The sequence below is a fragment of the Chiloscyllium punctatum genome, chromosome 12 (assembly GCF_047496795.1).
Source record: "Chiloscyllium punctatum isolate Juve2018m chromosome 12, sChiPun1.3, whole genome shotgun sequence".
In the NCBI taxonomy this organism is placed as follows: Eukaryota; Metazoa; Chordata; class Chondrichthyes; order Orectolobiformes; family Hemiscylliidae; genus Chiloscyllium; species Chiloscyllium punctatum.
In genome coordinates, this window is record NC_092750.1 from 55,657,049 (window position 1) to 55,677,393 (window position 20,345).

At 42.9% G+C, this 20,345-nt stretch overlaps 1 protein-coding gene across 12 annotated transcripts in view; it reads right to left on the reverse strand.

Annotated features, from left to right (window-relative positions):
- The window catches only part of chl1b (cell adhesion molecule L1-like b), an 885,223-nt gene that overhangs the window by 278,941 nt on the left and 585,937 nt on the right, over positions 1-20,345 (reverse strand). For all 12 annotated transcript variants that reach the window (XM_072582623.1, XM_072582619.1, XM_072582621.1 and 9 more), the window contains one exon: positions 12,938-13,008. In XM_072582623.1, the coding sequence (XP_072438724.1) occupies positions 12,938-13,008 (71 nt within the window). The remainder of the gene's footprint in view (positions 1-12,937; positions 13,009-20,345) is intronic.

The following is a 20,345-nucleotide window of genomic DNA, read 5'->3' on the forward strand; positions in this document are numbered from 1 at the left end:
AATAGAGGTATTACAGACCCCAAATCTGTAGCTTGTTAACTTTCTTTGTTATTCTGAATACTATAATAATTTATGAATGTCATCCAACACAAAATTTGAGTTGAAAGTCTAATATCATGAGGAAAAGAACCAAATTTCTGAGCTAATGTCTTCAACAGATTTGGAGGCTGATTGAGGAAAATATAATAATGGCAACAGATAACAAAAGCTACATGACAACATCATGTTTTCATGAGGATCACATATTAAAAAGTGACATAAGTATGTTGGGTAAATGACAGATAATGTATGCAACATCCCACATTCGTTGAAGCACAGATTACAATACTATAAATTCCAGGCAGAATTCCAAAGAACGATTTGTTGACATGCTGTAACTGATCAGCACTTTTCAATTTATTTTCTGGATACATTCAAAGCTGCTTATTCCAGGTTGAGAGCACTTTCAGAAGTCCCTCACTAATACTCTGAACTGTGAGGAGATAACTAAGTGTTGCTGATGTGTGAAAGGACACCTGACTCCTTTACTTTTGATTTCCAAAATTGTTTGAAGTCAGGACTGTGCCCTGACTTCAAAGAATCTGCAAACAGCATTTACTCCCAAACACTGGCACAAAGTTAAAAATCACACACCAGGTTATATTCCAATATATTTGACTGTTTGTATGTATGTTTTAAAACCTGAGTGAATCCATGTAAGGTTCTGTAAATCCCATTTTTATAAATAGAATCAGTCTGAACATTGAGGCAAAGACAACCTCACATAGGGCACCTCATGCCTCCAATGCATTATCTGAGCTGACATGGAACCTATTGTTCAAGTTCACTTGAGAATGTAACTCTAAAAAGAGTTCTGGGATTTACATATGAAAGAATTGAAACCAACAGAGTCATTCTAAAAGATGAGAGACTTAACAAACAATCCAGGTCTTTTTCAATATATCATTTCAGTTCCATCACACTGTAAAGTTTTGCTATAAATTCTGAGTCTTACGATCTTATACTCCACAATGCTCCAAACGCTAGTGCTTCCGAATAAACCTGCTGGACTATAAACTGGTGTTGTGCGATTTTTAACTTTGTACATCTCAGTCCAACACCAGCATCTCCAAATCATGACAAGCACAAGAATTTACCATTCCCTTGAATAACAACATGACAGAGACAATAAGGAGAGGTGACACAGATAGGACAAGCTGGTGAAGATGGAGGAGATAGGGGAAAGAAAAGGATGCAAGCAGAAGGATATATCCACCAAGGGTGTTCAAGGAACAATTGCATGACCTGAATTTCTATGAGGAGCAGTGTGTTAGACTCTCCTACTTCAAGAAGGACATTCTCATTAAAACGTGCCAGCAGCCGGAACTGCAGTGTCAGAGCAATGAAGATGGCATTGCCATGAGGTATCAAGATGACTGTAGCTCTAAACATAATCTTGAGAAGCTTTCAGACTTTGTTATTCAGCAGTATGCTACTAAAGAATGCTTGCTCCCTTTTTTAAACCACTATCAATTACCAGATGCTACATATAAGGATTTCATTCCCTTAATATTCGGCTGGTGCGTGACCATACACAGCATATCCTCCACTTCCTAGCAGCTGTTATAATGCCTTCATGTTGTAAAATTCTGCTGTGCCATCTGTGTTTGGGGAACTGTCAAAAAAAGTCCATTCTCGAATGACAAGGGTTGTCTTTTGATGGCAAAACTCAAGGCTTCAGTGTACAAGTCTCCCACACCTGGACAGTGTGGGCAGCCATGCAGTTGCACACAATGAGATTGAGCAAACCACTGAGATAATTAGACAGTTTTTCTGATGCCAGGACTGCTCTGGGGGATTATTCACCAAACTTCAGGTCATGTGCCATGGTGGTCTCGTGAATGCTGCCAGACTGTACCCTCATTTGTGTACAGTTCTTGTTACCAGATTCACGCCAGCCTGCTGAAGAGATGGCAGAACAACAGCAGGGAGAAAAGGAGTCAGGGCAAAAAACAGCCAACACACCTCTTTCTGACACGGATGTCCCAGATTGGCTCAACCCATTTGGGTTCCATTGTTTTCCGTACATAACAGTTTTACATTTTAACTTCTTGCTCTGAAGACCATCATGGCATCTGCTAGCCTACAACTTAAAATTCAAAGTCGTCACAAAATCCACATTCCAAACCAAATTTCGAAACCAAACCATGCCACATTGCCTAAACTGGAGTCAGTTATCATCCTTGTGCAAAGTTAAAAATCACACAACACCAGGTTATAGTCCAACAGGTTCAATTGGAAGCACTAGCTTTCGGAGTGCTGCTCCTTCATCAGGTGGTTGCACCCTTGTGCATACTTTTCCTATCTGCCTTCCACCAGTGCCTGTCTTTGTGCTCTTGCGCAGTGAGACCCCAGGGCTGAAGCACAACTACTAGACGGCAATGAACTGCCAGCGGGCAAACTGCAGATGGCCTTGGGGGTGGCATCAAAAAGCTGATGGCATGGGCTTACTGGCACCATCTTGGCTTGGGCAGCAGCAAACTGGCCTGTCTGGCCAAGAAAGCCATGATGCTCTGTCCAAAAACACTCAATCTAAGAGGGGACTGCAATTGTGTGCACCAACGAGCCACTGCAGCAGCCCAAAAGAGAGAGAAAAGCCTGCCTTTTGGAGTGGGGATTCATGGGTTGTTGTGGCAACCTGCAAGCTCCTTTGAACACTGATGACAGTAGCTAAAGATTTAGTCTGGCTTCAGCTCATAAAGGCACAGCAAGGGGAATGGGGCATCTGGGAGCTGAGTGATGAGGACAACCCATTAGATCGAAGCATTGAGAAATAAACAAAGGAAAGACATAGAAAGGGATGAATCAATGAGGGCTAATTCAACCTAAATCAATTGCAGAAAGTGAAATAAAGCAAGGATTGAAAAAGACTAGATTGAAACACAGAAAAGGTTGAAGTGAAAAAGTGGCCTGAACTTGCATGAAAGCAAACTGGCTTTATTTAATTTCATAATAAATATGCTCTATTAACGATATGATGATCGCTTATGAATAATCACCATGTTCCCTTTCTAGGAAGAGAAGAATTTTAACTGTGGGCGACTCATTCTTTAAGTTCATGAATGGCTGTTGGAATTCTTTTTAATCAATATTTTTCTTCGTTCTTCATGGTTCTTCTGATCACTTTTAAATTGCTCCCTTTTTATTACTTACTTTATCAACCTTTTTCTCCTCCTCTTCTCTCAAATTCATTCCCTATTATGTACCTGCTTTCTCAGTTGTCTCTTCGTTTATTGCTCACTCCTGCAATAGCTGCTCCATTCATCTGTCAATGAGATTTCACAAACGTTACTCCCTCATTTGACATCTGGCACAGTGGGATGCTAGAGGTCCCAATTACTGGAGCTCTGAGCTCCAGAGGGGTCACTGCATTCATGTCAAGGGATGGTGTGCTATGCTAAGGAAGGGTAGGCTGTTAAGGAAAGTGTCAGGGGCTTTGGTGAGATCAAGTCAGTGAAGGTTGAAGCTGCTGTCTTCAAGCTGGGGTCATGGCCATTTTGCCTGGGCAGGGGCAGGGTTACTGCGCTCAGATTTGGAGTTGGGTTTCTGGCTCAGGAATCAGCACTGGGGCCTGTGATTTCAAACTCTGCCCTCATTGAATGACCTTGGCTTCTTTGAAGCATTGCATTTCTCTAATGATATCAATCGAAAAGCATGTTAAGTGAAGCAGCAACTACAGGAGAATCAGTTTAGGAATAATAATTTGGGGCAACTTTCATAGTCACTTGGGAAATTCTGGCTTAACTAGGTAAATCCATCAAAGATTTGTTAAGTGAAAAACATGTTTAACTAACTTACTTGAGTTCTTTGAAGAGGTAACAGAGAGAGTTAATGATGGTAATGCTTCATACACATGTACTTCTACATGACATTCAATAAACAGCTGCATATTAAGTGGGGTGGGTTAAATCAGAGTTCATAGAATATGAGGGACAGAAGCAAAATTGATTGAAAATTGGCTGAGTGGCAGGAAATAGAGTAACAGTTAATGGGTGTTTCTGAAAGAATGCTTTTATAATGGAGTTCCACAGAATCACTGTAAGGACCCCTGCTGTCTGATATCTATGAGTGATCTTGACCTTGGCATAAAGGGAACGATTTCAAAACTTAACAAACGACACAAAACTTGGAAGCATTGTAAACTAAGTGGAGGCTAATGTAAAACTTCAAAAGGATGCACCTGGGTTGGCGGAATGGGCAGACAAGTTGGAGATGAAATTTAATGTACTGATGTCTGAATGGATTCATTTTGGTGAAAAGAAAACAAAGAGACAATGTAAGTTTAAGGATGCAATACTAAAGTCAGTGCAGCATCAGATCCAAAACCATATATGTATAAACCACTGAAGATTTCAATGCAGGTTCCTATTACTAAAGCCTACAGCATTGCAGACTTTAATAATAGCAACTTATAAAAAAATGACATGATGTTCAACTTGCATAAAACATGAGTTTAGCTTCAACTGGACTATTGCATCCAATTTTGTGCATCAAACTTTCTGAAGATATCATACAGAATACAGCAAAGATTCATAAGAATTGCAATGAAGATGAGGGACTTCAGTTACACAGAGTGGATAAACTAAGACAGTTTGCCTTGAGCATTAGAAATTTGAGAGGAGATTCAACAGATGTGTTCAAAATCACAAGGTGTCTGGAAAAAGTAGATAAAGAAAAATTGTTTTCATTATCTGGAAGATTCAGTACTAGAAAAGAGATATTCAAAGAAACTGGAAAAAGTAACAATAGAGACATAAGGAAAAACTTTTCCACACAGTGAGCAGATAAGATTTGGAATAAATGGTCTATGAGAACTCAGTGAAATAAATATTGATGTTTTGAAATCAGTTCACGTTACAGAAGAGGAAGTGCTGAAGGGTCTAAAAAATATAAAGGTAGATATAACATCTGGACCTGATCTACTGCATCCTGGGATGCTGTGCAAAATCAAGGAGGAAATTACAGGATCCCTTGCAGAGGTATTTATAGCATCTGTAATTACAGGTGAGGTACCAGATTACTGGAGAGTGGCCAATGTTGTGTATTTATTTAAGAGGAGATGTCACAAGAAACCTTGGAACTATCGATCTGTGAGTCTGAATTCAGTGATGGGTAAGTTCTGAAAAGTAGGATTAACATGTATTTGGAAAGGCAGGAATGATTAGGAATAGTCAGCATGGCATTGTGTAAGGGAAATCAAGTCTCACAATCTTAGAGTAATCTTATTCTCCACAACCACCTGATGAAGGAGCAGCGCTCCAAAAGCTAGTGCTTCCAAATAAATCTGTTGGACTATAACCTGGTGTGTGATTTTTAACTTTGTCCACCCCTGTTTACTACAAACCGACCGACTCTCACAGCTACCTAGATTACACCTCCTCCCACCCTGCCCCCTGTAAAAACGCCATCCCATATTCCCAATTCCTTCGCCTCCGCCGCATCTGCGCCCAGGAAGACCAATTCCACTACCGAACAACCCAAATGGCCTCCTTCTTCAAAGACCGCAATTTCCCCTCCGACGTGGTCGACGATGCTCTCCACCGCATCTCCGCCCTTGAACCCCACCCCTCCAATCGCCACCAGGACAGAACCTCACTGGTCCTCACCTTCCACCCCACCAACCTCCGGATACATCGTATCATCCTCCGTCATTTCAGCCACATCCAAACAGACCCCACCACCAAGGATATATTTCCCTCCCCACCTCTATCAGCGTTCTGGAGAGACCACTCCCTCCGCGACTCCCTCATCAGGTCCACACCCCCCACCAACCCAACCTCCACTCCCGGCACCTTCCCCTGCAACCGCAAGAAGTGCAAAACTTGCACACACACCTCCTCCCTCACCTCCATCCAAGGCCCCAACGGATCTTTCTATATCCGTCGCAAATTCACCTGCACCTCCACACACATCATTTACTGTATCCGTTGCACCTGATGTGGTCTCCTCTATGTTGGGGAGACAGGCTGCCTACTTGCAGAACGTTTCAGGGAACACCTCTGGGACACCCACACCAACCAACCCAACTGCCCCGTGGCTGAACACTTTAACTCCCCCTCCCACTCCACCAAGGACATGCAGGTCCTTGGCCTCCTCCATCACCAGACCCTGGCCACACAACGCCTGGAGGAAGAGTGCCTCATCTTCCGCCTAGGAACCCTCCAACCACACGGGATGAATGTAGATTTCTCCAGCTTCCTCATTTCCCCTCCCCCCACCTTATCTCAGTCCCAACCCCCGGATTCAGCGCCGCCCTCTTGACCTGCAATCTTCCTCCCGACCTCTCTGCCCCCACCCCCTCTTCCGGCCTATCACCCTTACCCTCACCTCCTTCCACCTATCGTATTCCCAGCGCCCCTCCCCCATATTCCCTTCCCCCCTACCCTTTATCTCAGCCCGCTTGGCACACCAGCCTCATTCCTGAAGAAGGGCTTATGCTCAAAACATCGATTCTCCTGCTCCTCGGATGCTGCCTGGCCTGCTGTGTTTTTCTAGCACTACATTTTTCAACTCTGGTCTCCAGCATCTGCAGTCCTCACTTTCTCCCACCCCAGTCCAACACTGGCATCTCCAAGACAAGTGGATAAGATGGTCAAGAAGGCATATGGCATGTTTGCCTTCATCACTTGGGCATAGAGTATAAAAACTGACACATCATTTTGTAGCTGTATAGAACTTTAGCTCAGCACGTTAGGAATGTTGGGTTCAGCACTGGTCACCGGACTACCAGAGGATAGGCTTTGATAAGGCTCCACATACAGAATACTAGGACGTGGCCTGATTTGGAAGATACTGGCAATGTAGAGAGATTGGACAAACTTAGTTTGGTTTCACTTAAATGTTGGAAGTTGAGGGGCAACCTGATAAAGGTTTATAGAGGCATGGATAGAATGGAATGCCAGGGTCATTTTGCCAGGGTAAAAATGTCAATGACTAGGGGTCAGAGATTCAACGTGAAATGGGCATAAGTTTAAAGATATGAGAGGCAATTATTGACTCAGAGGTTGATAAGTGCATGGAATACGCTGCCAAAGGAAATGATGGGAGATGGGTACAACAGCAACATTTAAGAAGTTTCTTGAGATCTGTATGAATAGGAAGGGAATAGGAAGATACAGATCACATGGATGAAAGATTTTCAGTTTAGAAAAGCATCATGTGTCAGTGCAGCATTGCTGGCTGGAGGGTCTGTTTCTGTGGTGGAATGTTCTTTCTTCCTTCACCCTGAGCTTCAGGATTGCCAGTCAAGTGACTGTAGCAGCACACTGCTAGGGCTGGGGAGGAAGGATGAGCAGTGGAACAATGATGGTTGAAAGAGGACATGGAGTTGGAAAATCTCGAATATCCAGGGAGATAGTGAAAACTGGGGAGGCGAGGGAGGTGGGAGAACTCAAGGAGGGAAGGAAATAGGAAACAAGAGGACAAGGCAGTGATTTTTATAAATGACTTGGATGAGGAAGTGGAGTGGTGGGTTGGTAAGCTTGCCAATGACACAAAGGTTGATGGAGTTGTGGATCAAGTGGAGGGCTGTTGCAGATTGCAACAGGACATTGACAAGATGCAGGACTGGGCTGATAAATGGCAGACGAGCTTAACCTGGAAAAGTGCGAAGTGACTCATTTTGAAAGGTCGAATTTGAATGCAGAATATAGGGTTAAAGGCAGGATTCTTTGCAGTGTGAAGGAACAGAAGGATGTTGGGGTCCGTGTCCATAGATCAAAGTTGCCACTCAAGTGGACAGAGTTGATAAGAAGGCAGATAGTGTGTTGGCTTTCATTAGCAGGGGGATTGAGTTCAAGAGCTGCAAGGTTATGCTGCAGCTCTATAGAGCCATGATTAGATCACACTTGGAATACTGTGTTCAGTTCTGGTCACCTCATTATAGGACAGACGTGGAAGCTTTAGAGAGGGTGCAGAGGAGATTTACCAGGTTGTTGCCTGGATTGGAGGGCAGGTCTTATGCAGGAAGATTGGGGGAGCTAGGGCTTTTCTCAGTGGACCAAACAAGGATGAGAGGGAACGTGATAGAGGCATTTAAGATGATGAGAGGCATAGATAGAGTGGATAGCCGGAAACTTTTTCCTAGGGTGGAGATGGCTATAATGAAAGGGCATAATTTTAAGGTGATTGGAGGAAGGTTTAGTAAAGATGTCACAGGTAGGTTCTTTATACAGAGAGTGGTGGGTGCGTAGAATGTACTGCTGGTGGTGGTAGTAGAGTCAGATACATTAGGGACATTTAAGTGACCCTTGAATAGGTACATGGAAGATAGTACAATGCAGGGTATGTAGGTTAGTTTGATCTTAGAGTAGGATAAAAGATCTGCACAACATCGAGAGTCAAAGGGCTTGTACTGTGCTGTACTGTTCTATGTTCTCTGTTCTAAGGCTATCAAAAGTTATGAAATGGGGAAAGAGATATTGGGTGAAAGTGGCAAAGATAAAATCAGCAATCATAATTATTCATCAAGTCATTTTCCAAGGGTCTCAGAGAATGTGCAGCATAACAGTGAGGGCCCTACTCCTTCTTGCATGTGGTTAGGCACACCCAAAATGAGATTATCAAAAACTATTGTGAACAAAGCTGCAAACAGCAACCTCTCAATAATTTCCAGTCATTCATTAACCTTTTATAAGATTAGTAGCTCAGATGCATGACCAGTGCTGCTGGTAGTTGGTTGTGAAGAGCAGATTAGTATACAATCATCCCCACAGCATCATTCACAAGTTTATGCATATAAGAGTTAATAACTTGGAGATGATACGTACACAGGTTGAATCTTCCAATGACTTAGAGCAGAGGTTAAATGGATGAAGATTTTGCAATTTTAGACACATATGCAAAGCACTGAAAATGAAGTGCACAAATCAATATCAAGAAAGGGGAGAATTAGTCATGGGTTGTGTAGGTTACACCTCTCAATGTGCTGGTGTCATGGTAATACCATTGGACTAGTAATCCAGAACTGCAGGTTGACATTCTGGGGATACAGGTCAAAGTCCAACCAAGGCAGATGGTGGAATACAATCTGAAATTCAACACTGGCCTAATGGCAATGGTGCAACTATTGCCAATTGTCATTTTTAAAAAATCTCATTCACCTTCAGAAAAAGAACCATGTTGTCCTTATTGTTACGACCTACATGTGACTCAAGACCCACAGTAATTTTGTTGACTCTTAACTGCCCTCTGAAATTGTCCAGCCAGCCACTTAGTTCAAGGGTAATAAGAAATTGGCAATAAATGCTTGCATTACCAGTGAAATCAGGGGGAAGTGATGACCTAGTGTTATTATCGTTAGACCATTAATCGAGAGACCTAGGTTTGAGTCCTACTTCAGCAGATGATGGGATTTGAATTCAATAAAAAAACCTGGAATTACTAATCTAATGATGACTATGAATCCATTTTGTTGTTTGTTGGGAAATATCCATCTGGTCCATTGATGGTTCTTTAGGGAAGGAAATTTGCCATCCTCACCTGATCTAGTCTACATGTGACTCCAGACCCACACTAATGTGGTAGACTCTCAACTGCCCTCTGGGAAATTAGAGATGGACAATAAAAGTGACGCCCTCATCCTGTGAATGAATTTTTAAAAATGTACAGGCACCTACATGGCCCCCAAGTTAACAGCAACCTAATGACATCCCAAAGTTGGCATTTACTACAAATGCAAAGCATATATCTCACTCCCCTGCACTCTTCACAGATCAGTAATTCAATGCCAAAAGCTGAAACCACTGAATGCAGCAGCTGCGTTATTGTTGATAAAACTAACAAGGTAAAGGAGCAGGAGGAGGAGGAGGAGGAGGAGGAGGAGGAGGAGGAGGAGGAGGAGGAGGAGGAGGAGGAGGAGGAGGAGGAGGAGGAGGAGGAGGAGGAGGAGGAGGGGGAGGAGGAGGGGGAGGAGGAGGAGGAGGAGGAGGAGGAGGGGGAGGAGGAGAAGAAGGAAAAAGCAATGATAACAAAACCTGAGACATGAGACTCAGGGGCTGTGGCTCAGGAACAATAAGCAGGGTATGATGAGAGGAACCAGAGTCCCAGAGTCACCAGAGAAAGGATGCACAGAAGGTAGTTGTGGTGGTGCCCTTGCCACACACAAGCCTACAGTTAGAAGCAATATGATGGAAAGTTTTAAGAGAATTTGTAGCTCAGGTTTGAGGTTTTAGATGTAGGTTTGCTCGCTTTCCTGGAAGGTTCAGAAGTTTCATCACCATATCAGGTAACATCTTCAGTGAGTCTCCGGACAAAGCACTGCTAATGATTCCTGCTTTCTATTTATATGTTTGGGTTATATGTCATTTCCTGTTCTTTTGCTCAGGGGGTGGTAAATCGAGTCCAAGACAATGTATTTGTTGATAGTGTTCCGGTTGGAACACCATACTTCTAGGAATTCTCATGCATGTCTCTGTTTGCGTTGCCCTAGGATGGATGTATTGTCCCAGTCGATGTGGTGTCCTTCCTCATCTGTATGTAAGGATACTAGTGAGAAAGGGTCATGCCGTTTTGTGGCTAGTTGATGTTCATGTATCCTAGTGGCTAGTTTTCTGCCTGCTTGTCCAATGTAGTGTTTGTTACAGTCCTTGCACAGTATTTTGTACATGACATTAGTTTTGCTTGTTGTCTGTATAGGGTCTTTCAAGTTCATTCGCTGCTGTTTAAGTGTGTTGGTGCATTTGTGGACTACCATGATGCCAAGGGGTCTGAGTAGTCTGGCAGTCATTTCCAAGATGTCTTTGATGTAGGGGAGAGTGGCTAGGGTTTCTGGAAGTGTTGTGTCTGCTTGTTTGAATATGTTGCTGAGAAAACTGTGGACTGTTCATTGGGTACCTGTTCTTTTTGAATATGCTGTGTAGGTGATTTTCCTTTGCTCTGCATCGGGAAGCAATCACTCCAACATCCACAAACAAAGCTGCATCAGAACATTATTCCAACGAGCCACCACACACTGCAGCACAGAGTAACTACGCAGAAGCTGTAACCACTGATGACTTGGGACTGCTGTTGTCATCCTGCGAAAACAGCAAATCTCTTTTCTTCAGAGCCACTTGCAGGAGAACCTGAAGGACATGTCCCTGCAGCATGAGGCTGCCTCCTAGTATATCTCAGACATCCCCAGGGATGGGTAGGGATAATGAGCCAAGATCCACTGATGGCCGTGGATTAGAGACTAAAGTGTTGTCCCAGTGCCTTTCAATAGGGGACTTGGAAGCTGAAGCCTGGAACAGATCCCTCCCAATTGTTTTCACCTGCCTTCACACTTAGGCTCAGAAATAAAAGTTCTGCTCATTGCATCTGAGAAATTACCTTTGAAGTGTGCATCTGCCTTGTTGAATACAGAGTTATGCTCCATTTAGCTTCCAGCACAGAAATGAAACAAGTGTCACTTTGTAGCTGTCATAATATACACTACAAATAATTAGACAAACAACTACTAATTTACTTCTAAGTGCAAAACACTCCATTTGGAAATCCACATACATTATACACCAATATATTTTCAGAGCTGGTAAGTAAATTCCAGTCCTATACATTGGTGACACACAAGTGCCAGGCAATGACCATTTTCAACAAGAGAGAATCTGACCACCCAATGACATGACCATTGGTGAATACCTGACTGACAACTCCATGGGACGACTGCTGACCAGAAACTGAACTAGACTGGCCATGTAAATGCAGTGGGTACAAAAGCAAATCAGAGGCTAGGATTTCTGTGGACAGTAACTCATCTCTTATCTGTCCATGATCTATAAGGCACAAGTCAGGAGTGTAATCGATTACTCTATAGTTGCCTTAATGTGTACAGCTCCAAAAACACTATTTTGACAGCATCCAGGACAAGTTAGCCTGCTTGACTAGCAACCCATCCACCAACTTCAACATTCACTCCCTTCACCACCAATGCAGCAGTGTGTGCCATCAAGAAAATGCACTGCATTGAGCTATAAATTCCCTTCAACAGAACTTTCCAGACCTGTAACCTCTACTATTTAGAAGGGCAAGGGGAGCAGACATATTGTAACACCACCACCTATAACCATTCCTCCAAGTCATACACCATCCTGATTTGTAAATGATCATTGTTCCCTCATTGTGGGTGGGTCAAGTTCCTGGTATTCCCTCCCTTACAACACTGTCAGTGTCCCTGCATTCCAAGGACTCAGGAAGTTCAAGAGGGCAGCTTGCTACCATCTTCTCAAGAGCAACTAGATTCAAAGTTGTACAGAATGGAAACACACCCTTTGCTCCAACTTGTCCATGCCAACAGGATGTCATAAAATAATCCAGTCCCATTTGCCAGCATTTGACCCATAATGTTCTCAACCCTTCTTATTTATTTACCCATCCTCAGCATTATAAATATTGTAACTGTATTAGCCTTCACCATTTCCTCTTGCAGCCCATTCCACACTTGCACCACCCATTGTGTGAACAAATTTTTACCCCTTGGGTCCTTTTTCAATCTTTGCCCTCTCACCTTAAACCTATGCCCTTGAGCTTTGGACTCCCCTACCCTGGGAAAAAGACCTTGGTTATTTACCCTATCCATGCCCCTCATGATTTTATAAACCTCTATAAGGTCACCTCTTAGCCTCTGTTGTTCCAGGGAAAACAGCCCCAGCCTATTCAACCTCTCCCTATAGCTCAAAGCCTCAAACCCTGGCAACATCCTTGTCCATCGTTTCTGAACCCTTTCAAGTTTAACAACATCTTTCCTCTGGCAGACAGATCAGAATATAAGTATCAAATGCCAGGCCAACTAGCAATATCCCCATACAATGAATAAACAGAGAAAATACAATTGTTTAATCTGTATTTTAAGAAAATGTTGAAGACTTCAACATTATGAGTCAATTCCACATCAACATTTTAAAGAGTCTAATGTTCTTACCTCCCATGAAATTTTCATATTGTCAATATTTGTTCCTTCTCCTTTTACATTTTTTGGATTCTTCTCTGGAGCTATATAAAACAAAAACAATTAAGTGAAACTGCTTTCTGTTAAAATAATTTCTATCTTTCAGAGGTTAATTCAATCCTTAGGCAAATTTCAGATAAATTAAGAAGTGAAGATTGTTTGTTTTCAACTCCTAATTGTTATATTTGTTTTGAACAATGCAGATTCGCAACTGGGCTTAAATCAGATGACAATGGATAAATTGGGAGAAATGATGTATTTAATATGCAAACCTAAAGCAATGGATGTCTTAACAGAATAGCAGTTTGATCCTGTTCGAAAAATAGCAACATGTTAACAATGCATATCATAATTAATATGCAAATCAAACAACCTGTTCATGGAATTAAGAGTTACACCATGGCTGTCATTTTCTTCTTCCTAGAGAGAAGTCGTGAACGAAGAAATACTGGGCAGAATTAGCCCTAGAGGCTTACTCAGCCCCTTCTCACCACCTCATCAATTAAGTGCCAGCCAAGAAAGTCTACTGGGACCTTTTCAAGTCCCCAGTAATTAACCAATCAAAGGCCATGTAAGGGCCTCAATTCACCACCTTCATGATGGTCTACCTTCCTGGCAGGTCAAAGAAGTCGTTGGTTTCCTCAGTGCGTATCAGGGCGACCGACCTTCCAAATGGTTGGAGAGGTTAGGGGGCAGATCTATTAGCTCCAATCTAGGGATAATTAGTGTATGGATGGGGGTAAATAAGTGGGGCCTGAAAGCCACTCTCATTCACTTGCCTTCGAACCCCTGATGCTACCCCGCAGGAGAACAAGGTGGTCCATCCTGGGGGTGAGGTCAATAAAAGTAGGTGATACATCATGGAGCTGTCGACTGAGTCCTGGGGCAAGTGGGCAACTCAAACCTGGGATGGGCTTCATCGTACAGGGTCACTGAGGGAATGGTCACAGTCATTGGGGGCTGCTGCAGAGCCTAAGTTGATTGTATGGGAACAGCTCTGGAGGCAGGGATTCGCAGGCACAGCAACAGGAAAAGGAAGAAGGAGAATGGAGGAAAATTTGTACTTTACAGGCAGCATCTACAAGGCATTCTCACAAACACAAAGATGGAACCTTACCACATTGGATCGAAAGTCAACTGTGCAATAAAGGCACAAAATGAGTGGATTATGTTACTGGTGTTTTTTATTTGGGGATGGAGCAAACAACTTGGATATTGAAGCTCTCTTTGGTGCATTTACAGTAACTATGCATTTGCTGCTCAAGTAGTATCACTATCTACCTTCAACTTGCACAGTGTTTGAGGGTTATTAATTGTCCAAGAATGCAGGTTTCAAAATTTGGCCTCATACATTACAACATACATATTATTTGCCTCATCCGTCTGAACTAGAGAGTTTGTGCTCAAATCCCACCTCAAGGTATGATAGTCATGTAGGTGATTCATACTATGTACAAACAGGTCAATTAAAACAAAACATCCTTGTCCTGTAAACTAAATGACTCTCATGAGAATACGTTTAAAAGTGGAACCTGAAGTTCCATTTGGTGATTGCAGCTGATTGAAAGGTCTGAACTCAACACATTGCTGCTGCCAGATTCTCTCAGTGAAGTATAAGTATCTAAGGGTATGGGGTGTGTTGAGGAAAGGAGGCATTACATTTCGTGGGAAAGCGGATTTCATCATGGCTTTTTGGCAAAAAAATCTACGTCTGACATAACAGAAACACTTCGTCTCCCATCCAATTGGATAAAGTCATATCCTTCAGTGCTCTTTATCAAGGCATAATTTTTACGACCTTGGGAAGTCTCCATGCCATTCTGTACAAGGGCATTAAATGATGCTTCATTGGAATGGATGGAAAGGCTCAGGGTTTCCTTCAATAACATTGCATTATCTTTCTGACATTTTTCAAATAAATCATCTGAAGAATGTTGTTGCTGGTGGCCTTATTGATTTAGCGAAGACAATGCAAAAGGAGGTAACAATTAGAACATTCCAACAAGCCTAGCGATTTGCAGCAGCTGCTGGACAGTATCCAGAGGGAGTAGCAACACGACACGATCTGTCAAATGAGATGCCTCACTACCATTTCTTTCAACTATTTGAAAGACAGCTCATGACAATTAAGGATGCCTGGTCAAACCCAACAAGACTTGTGCCCACACAGATTGGTAACAGTTCCATCCTGGTGGCCATTAAGGTTAAGGCTATCCTGAAACTGTTAGGTTGTTGGTTCATCCCAGGGAACAAGTGGTGCCCTGTGTGGCATCTCTCAAACCTCAAAATATAAATGCATCTGGGGTGTTGCCAATGCCAAAAGCACAACTCCTCATATCACCTCCCTTATCAAAGTGATAGCCTAGTGGTATTATCACTGAACTACTAACCCAGAAATCTAGGGGCTCAGCTTTAAATCCCACCATTGCAGATCGGGGAATTTTAATTCAATAAATATTTGAAATGAAGAGTCAAATGATGACCATGAAACCATTGTCGATTGTCAGAAAAACCTATCTGATTCATTAATATCCATCAAGGAAGAAAACTGCTAGCCCTTCCTTACCTGGTCTGACCTAAATGTGCCTTCAGACCCACAGCATTGTGGTTGCCTCTGGGCAATTAGGAATGGGCACTAAATGCTGGCCAAGCCAGTGTTGCCCTCATACTGTGAATGAATAACAAAAAAAAAATCACAATCAGTTCTAACGAAGGGTCATTGGACCCAAAAAGTTGACTTTGCTTCTTTTCACGGATGCTGCCAGACCTGTTGAGATTTCCCAAAAGTTTCTGTTTTTGTTTCTGATTTCCAGCATTTGCACTTTTCTTTTTGCTTCGTCCTCATATCCTTTCTCCTCAAAGATGAAAGTCAAGCAGCTCATGAATTGAGATTCTCTATTACTGGCGTCCCTGAGATTTAAAGTGCTATTTACTGCACCCATTTTGATTTGATAAATTTTCAACCTTCAAAGTTTGTGGACAGAAAAGGATTCCACTCTCTTAATGTTATGTTCGTGATAATTGACGTGAAGGTCTGAGTCAGACATCCAGGGAACTGCAATGACTCTTACATACTGGAGATGATACTACAATTGCAACCTTCTTCTAAGGTTCTTAGCCCAGACACACATGAATGTGAGAAGATCAGGGTAATTCCTCCAACCATGACTTAAGAAAGAATGAAGCTGCTCATGTTTCAACCAGGGTCATACTGGAACAGACCACCGGTCTCCTGAGGATAAGTTTTAAATGCTGGACTGCTCAAGTGTGGCCTTGCTGTAAGTTCAAAACAAGGTGTCACACAACTGTGTGGCATCCTGTGCCTTTCACAATCGCAACTGACAAAGGAATGATACACTAGCTGTAGATGAAATAGTGAATTAACAGTAATCTTCTGAGGATGAAGACGAGATGGATGGCGAAGACATGGACCAACAGGGCTATCAACTGTTTCAGTTGCATAAGCTGCTAAGTGGACCTGAAGCACTTGAGCTTCCTCTTAGACACTGTTAAACGTGCGAGTGGGCAGCATCTTGTGCAGTGTTTTAAACATGAGCCTACAAAATAGAATTGGAAGCAGGCCATTGGCTCCTCACTCCTGTCTTTCAATTCAATGACATTGTGAGTGATCTATTTGTATTTCAAATTCCAAATTCACAACCATACCCAATAACCTCAATTCCCCTGCCTAACAAGAATCAATGTCATCAATATATTTAATGACTCCTTGTCCACTGACTTCTGGGGCAGTGTTCCAAAGTTAAGCAACCCTCTGAGAAAAAATATTTGCTCGACCTCTGTTTGGAAAGGATGACCTCTAATTATTCAAAAAAAGAGAGTGCTCCCTAATTCTGGAATGACTCACAAGAAAAAGCATCCCTTCTACAACTACCTTGTCAAGACCATTCAGGATAGACTTATACACTTCAGTCAAGTCACGCCTCAACTCCTTTGAACTCCAGCGGAAACAAGCCCAGTTTGTTCAAATTGTTCTCAAAAGACGCCATTGTCTTCAGGTACTGATCGAGTCACCCTCCTTGGAACTGCTTCCAATTCATTTCCATACTTTTAATAAGGAGCCCAAAACTACACACAATATTTTAATGTCATCGTTTCCAGCACTACACTTTTTGACTCTGACCTGTAGTCCTCACTTTCTCTTTTCTATACAAGGTGGTGGTGTGGTCAGATGAGCTGCCCTGTCTACATCTGCCTGTCTTCAATGTCAGTGCACACCCTTGACAAGCTCATGCACAGAATGAACTTTTCCCTGTCGTGATGTGTGGAGTCATCAGCGATGATGCCCTCTCGCTCATTAGGTGGGTCTAATTATGTAATGATGTGTGCAGGTCAGGCCCTACCACAATCCCTGCACAGTTCCTTCAGCCTCAGTCTTACCCACTTTTCTAAGCTTCACTGTAGCCCTGAGTTTCTTGGTTCAAGAACCTGAGAGATACTCCACAGTAAAGGAGATGATAACTGGACAGCGATGAGCAATGTTTAGTCATTCCAGCTTCTTTCATCATTGGATGTCTGAAGGGATGATTATCTTGTTTGCAGGTGCAACTTAAGCAGGTCTGATGTGAAACTTATACGAGAACAAACATTGTAACAGTGCAAGGATAAATTCATTAACAAAAGTGAAAGCAATGATGTAACACACACACATATAACCTATGTGCCTTCAGTGTGTTTTACTTTCTTCCTTTCCCTCCCACTTCACTGAGGTCAAAGATCTCATAACACCAGGTTATAGTCCAATAGGTTTATTTGAAATCACAAGTTTTCGGAGTGATGCTCCTTCACCAGATGCCATGAGAGACAGCACACAGACACACAGCTTCTAGTTATGACCTTGCCCATTTCAGTCCAACACCAGGGCCTCCACATCATTACTACTGCATTGGAGTTGAGGCCAGACTTCCACAGTTGGAGGAAAGGGAACATGCTCCATGGTTTCCCTCATTACTTTGGAACACCTGTGCAGTCATCCTCTGGCCCTGTGGGGCAAGAGGCTAAGACGTACCTCGTGTCCTGCCCAGGATAAAGACTCACTGCTCAGCTTTTACACAGCTGCAGATTTCTGGGATCACAGGCAGGGGAGGGTGGAGGGTTGGGCAACTTCATTGTGTTTTAAGCAACAGCTTCTGCAATTCTGTATGTTGCTCATCCTCCCTGTGCATGCCTGCAGGTACCACCCTCTCTCCCTGAGAAGAGGGGCAAGCGGAGTGAGCCCAAGGTCCCTGTCTTGATTCCCCATTGATATTGAGCAGCCATGGCTAAAGCGATGGACTGCAGACATTAGTGCCTATTCAGCAGACACTGAGCCTCAGCCTGGATCTCCAAGGTGGTTGTCAAACTTTCCATAGAAGCTGCCATATGGAGTCAGCAAAGTCTGAAGAATGATGGTTGACTTCTCTCCCTTCAGTCCACCTTACCAACCACCCTCTAACTTACTTTCTTGATATTCCTTCCCCTGTCTCTGCAGGTTCACTTATAGCTGAGAACAGAGGTACATTGTCTTCCCAGGCCTGAGCAAGTACCTGGTTTCTGGCAGGCCTCCAAGTGCGAGACACCTGGAAATTTCTTCCTGGAACATGCCGTGCTCACCAGAGTGTCCCTGTGTCTGATCTCAAAGTCTCTGAACTGGTGGTGGGTGGAAGTCTAAGTCTTGCCAGTGAATTCCTGGAGGTACTCACTTGCTTCCTCCTCAGAGAAGGAACTGAGAGTCTCTAACAGTATCTCACTGCTGTCTGTGCCTACATGAGAAGAGAGGGAATTCGTTGGTGAAAATGAATAAAAGCTTGTGCATTAGTAGAATAAGTGAGCACTGGTGGCAACAGGAAGGTAGCACAACACACTGAAGCTTACTGGATTGGCAATCCATTGAGATCTTCCCATGCCCAGATGAACAATGCTGCTTTTCTCTAGAAAATTCCTCCATTTGTTTCTTGAGAAGGAATGTCCTGATAGCAACCCTCATTCAGTACCTCTTTCCCCAGCCAACTTCAAATTTGGCAGGTCTGAATTTGGCCAGTGCTCGCTGCAATGAAAGAGAGAGAGAGAGATTGTGTACGATGGAAGAGCAGGTAATGATCGTACATGAGTGCAAGCAAGCAAGCAGGAAGTGCAGAGAACAAGTAGGTTTAGCAGTTGTTGATGAGAAGTGGACACGAGCCTTTGAATAGTCATGACACGCGTGGTATTGATGGTTCATGAAAGTCCATCATTTTAGCAAGATGCACTTACAGTGGCAGAGTGAGTAATGGCCGTGTAGTGTGATCAGAGTACAGATCATTGGTCTTTTTCACACATTGTTGGGTGTCTCACTTCACAGGAGCCGGTGCACTGACCCATGCTGTTACTTGGGTCGTGGCTGGCGATGTTTGGTAGTGTGGCCTCCTGTGATAGTCAGCTGGGAAGAACACTGAGCTCCTCTTTACCATTTCAGACACTGGCATCTCCAGATATCCGTCCGTGAAGTAAGCAACAAGCTTGCCTTTCTTCTGGACTACCTTTTATGGAGTTTATGACTGAGAACCACAATTTGAGGAGTGGTTCATGGCGTAAGGCACCTGAAATCATATCCAGTTGCACTTTAAACATGGTGCCCAAGATATAGAAGCCTGAAGGTACTGGCAGTGGCACGCACTTGCATCTCACTCGCCACATGACTTGCCAATAAAGAAGTGGCTCCTGATTGCATGTTTGATATGGTGACAAGAGGAAGATCTTGTGAGAAAGTTCACCCAAGGCCATGATGGTGGTGGCCAACACATTTGAGCTGTAAATGGGAGAATTCCAGACAGAGTTAAATAAAACGGGCAATTTGAATTTGATAATATCTCATGGAGGTTGGTGTTGGTGCCAACATCTCTCACAATGAATAATTTGGTTTTGACAAAAGTGTATTAAAATTGTCAGAGGCACTGAGCCAGGAGGTATGGTGAATGTTTGAAGAAAATAACACAAGCTTTTCTTTTAAAATATAGATTAGCTGAATAGCTGGAAGAAAGTAAATGGAATTTAACATAATCTGACATAATGCAGAACACTATATATCATTGTACACCAGGTGGTAATAGAGTCAGGATATAAATGAATTTAAGACATGGACATTTAAACTTCGTCTCAAGTGCAAAAAGTAACTAAAAGACTTCATCATAACAGGTATACCACTGTATACAGGTATACCACTGTAAATGAGGACAATTGTGCAGAATTTGTTAATCCTGAAACATTGGGAATATGACTCATCTCCCTATCAATGGAGCAGTTAATAAGAGAACAGGTCGTTCTTCTATAACATGCATTTCATTAATGTGAATTTGCTGTAATGCGATTGATGAATTGGAGACTGTTTCTATAGCATGAACTTTTA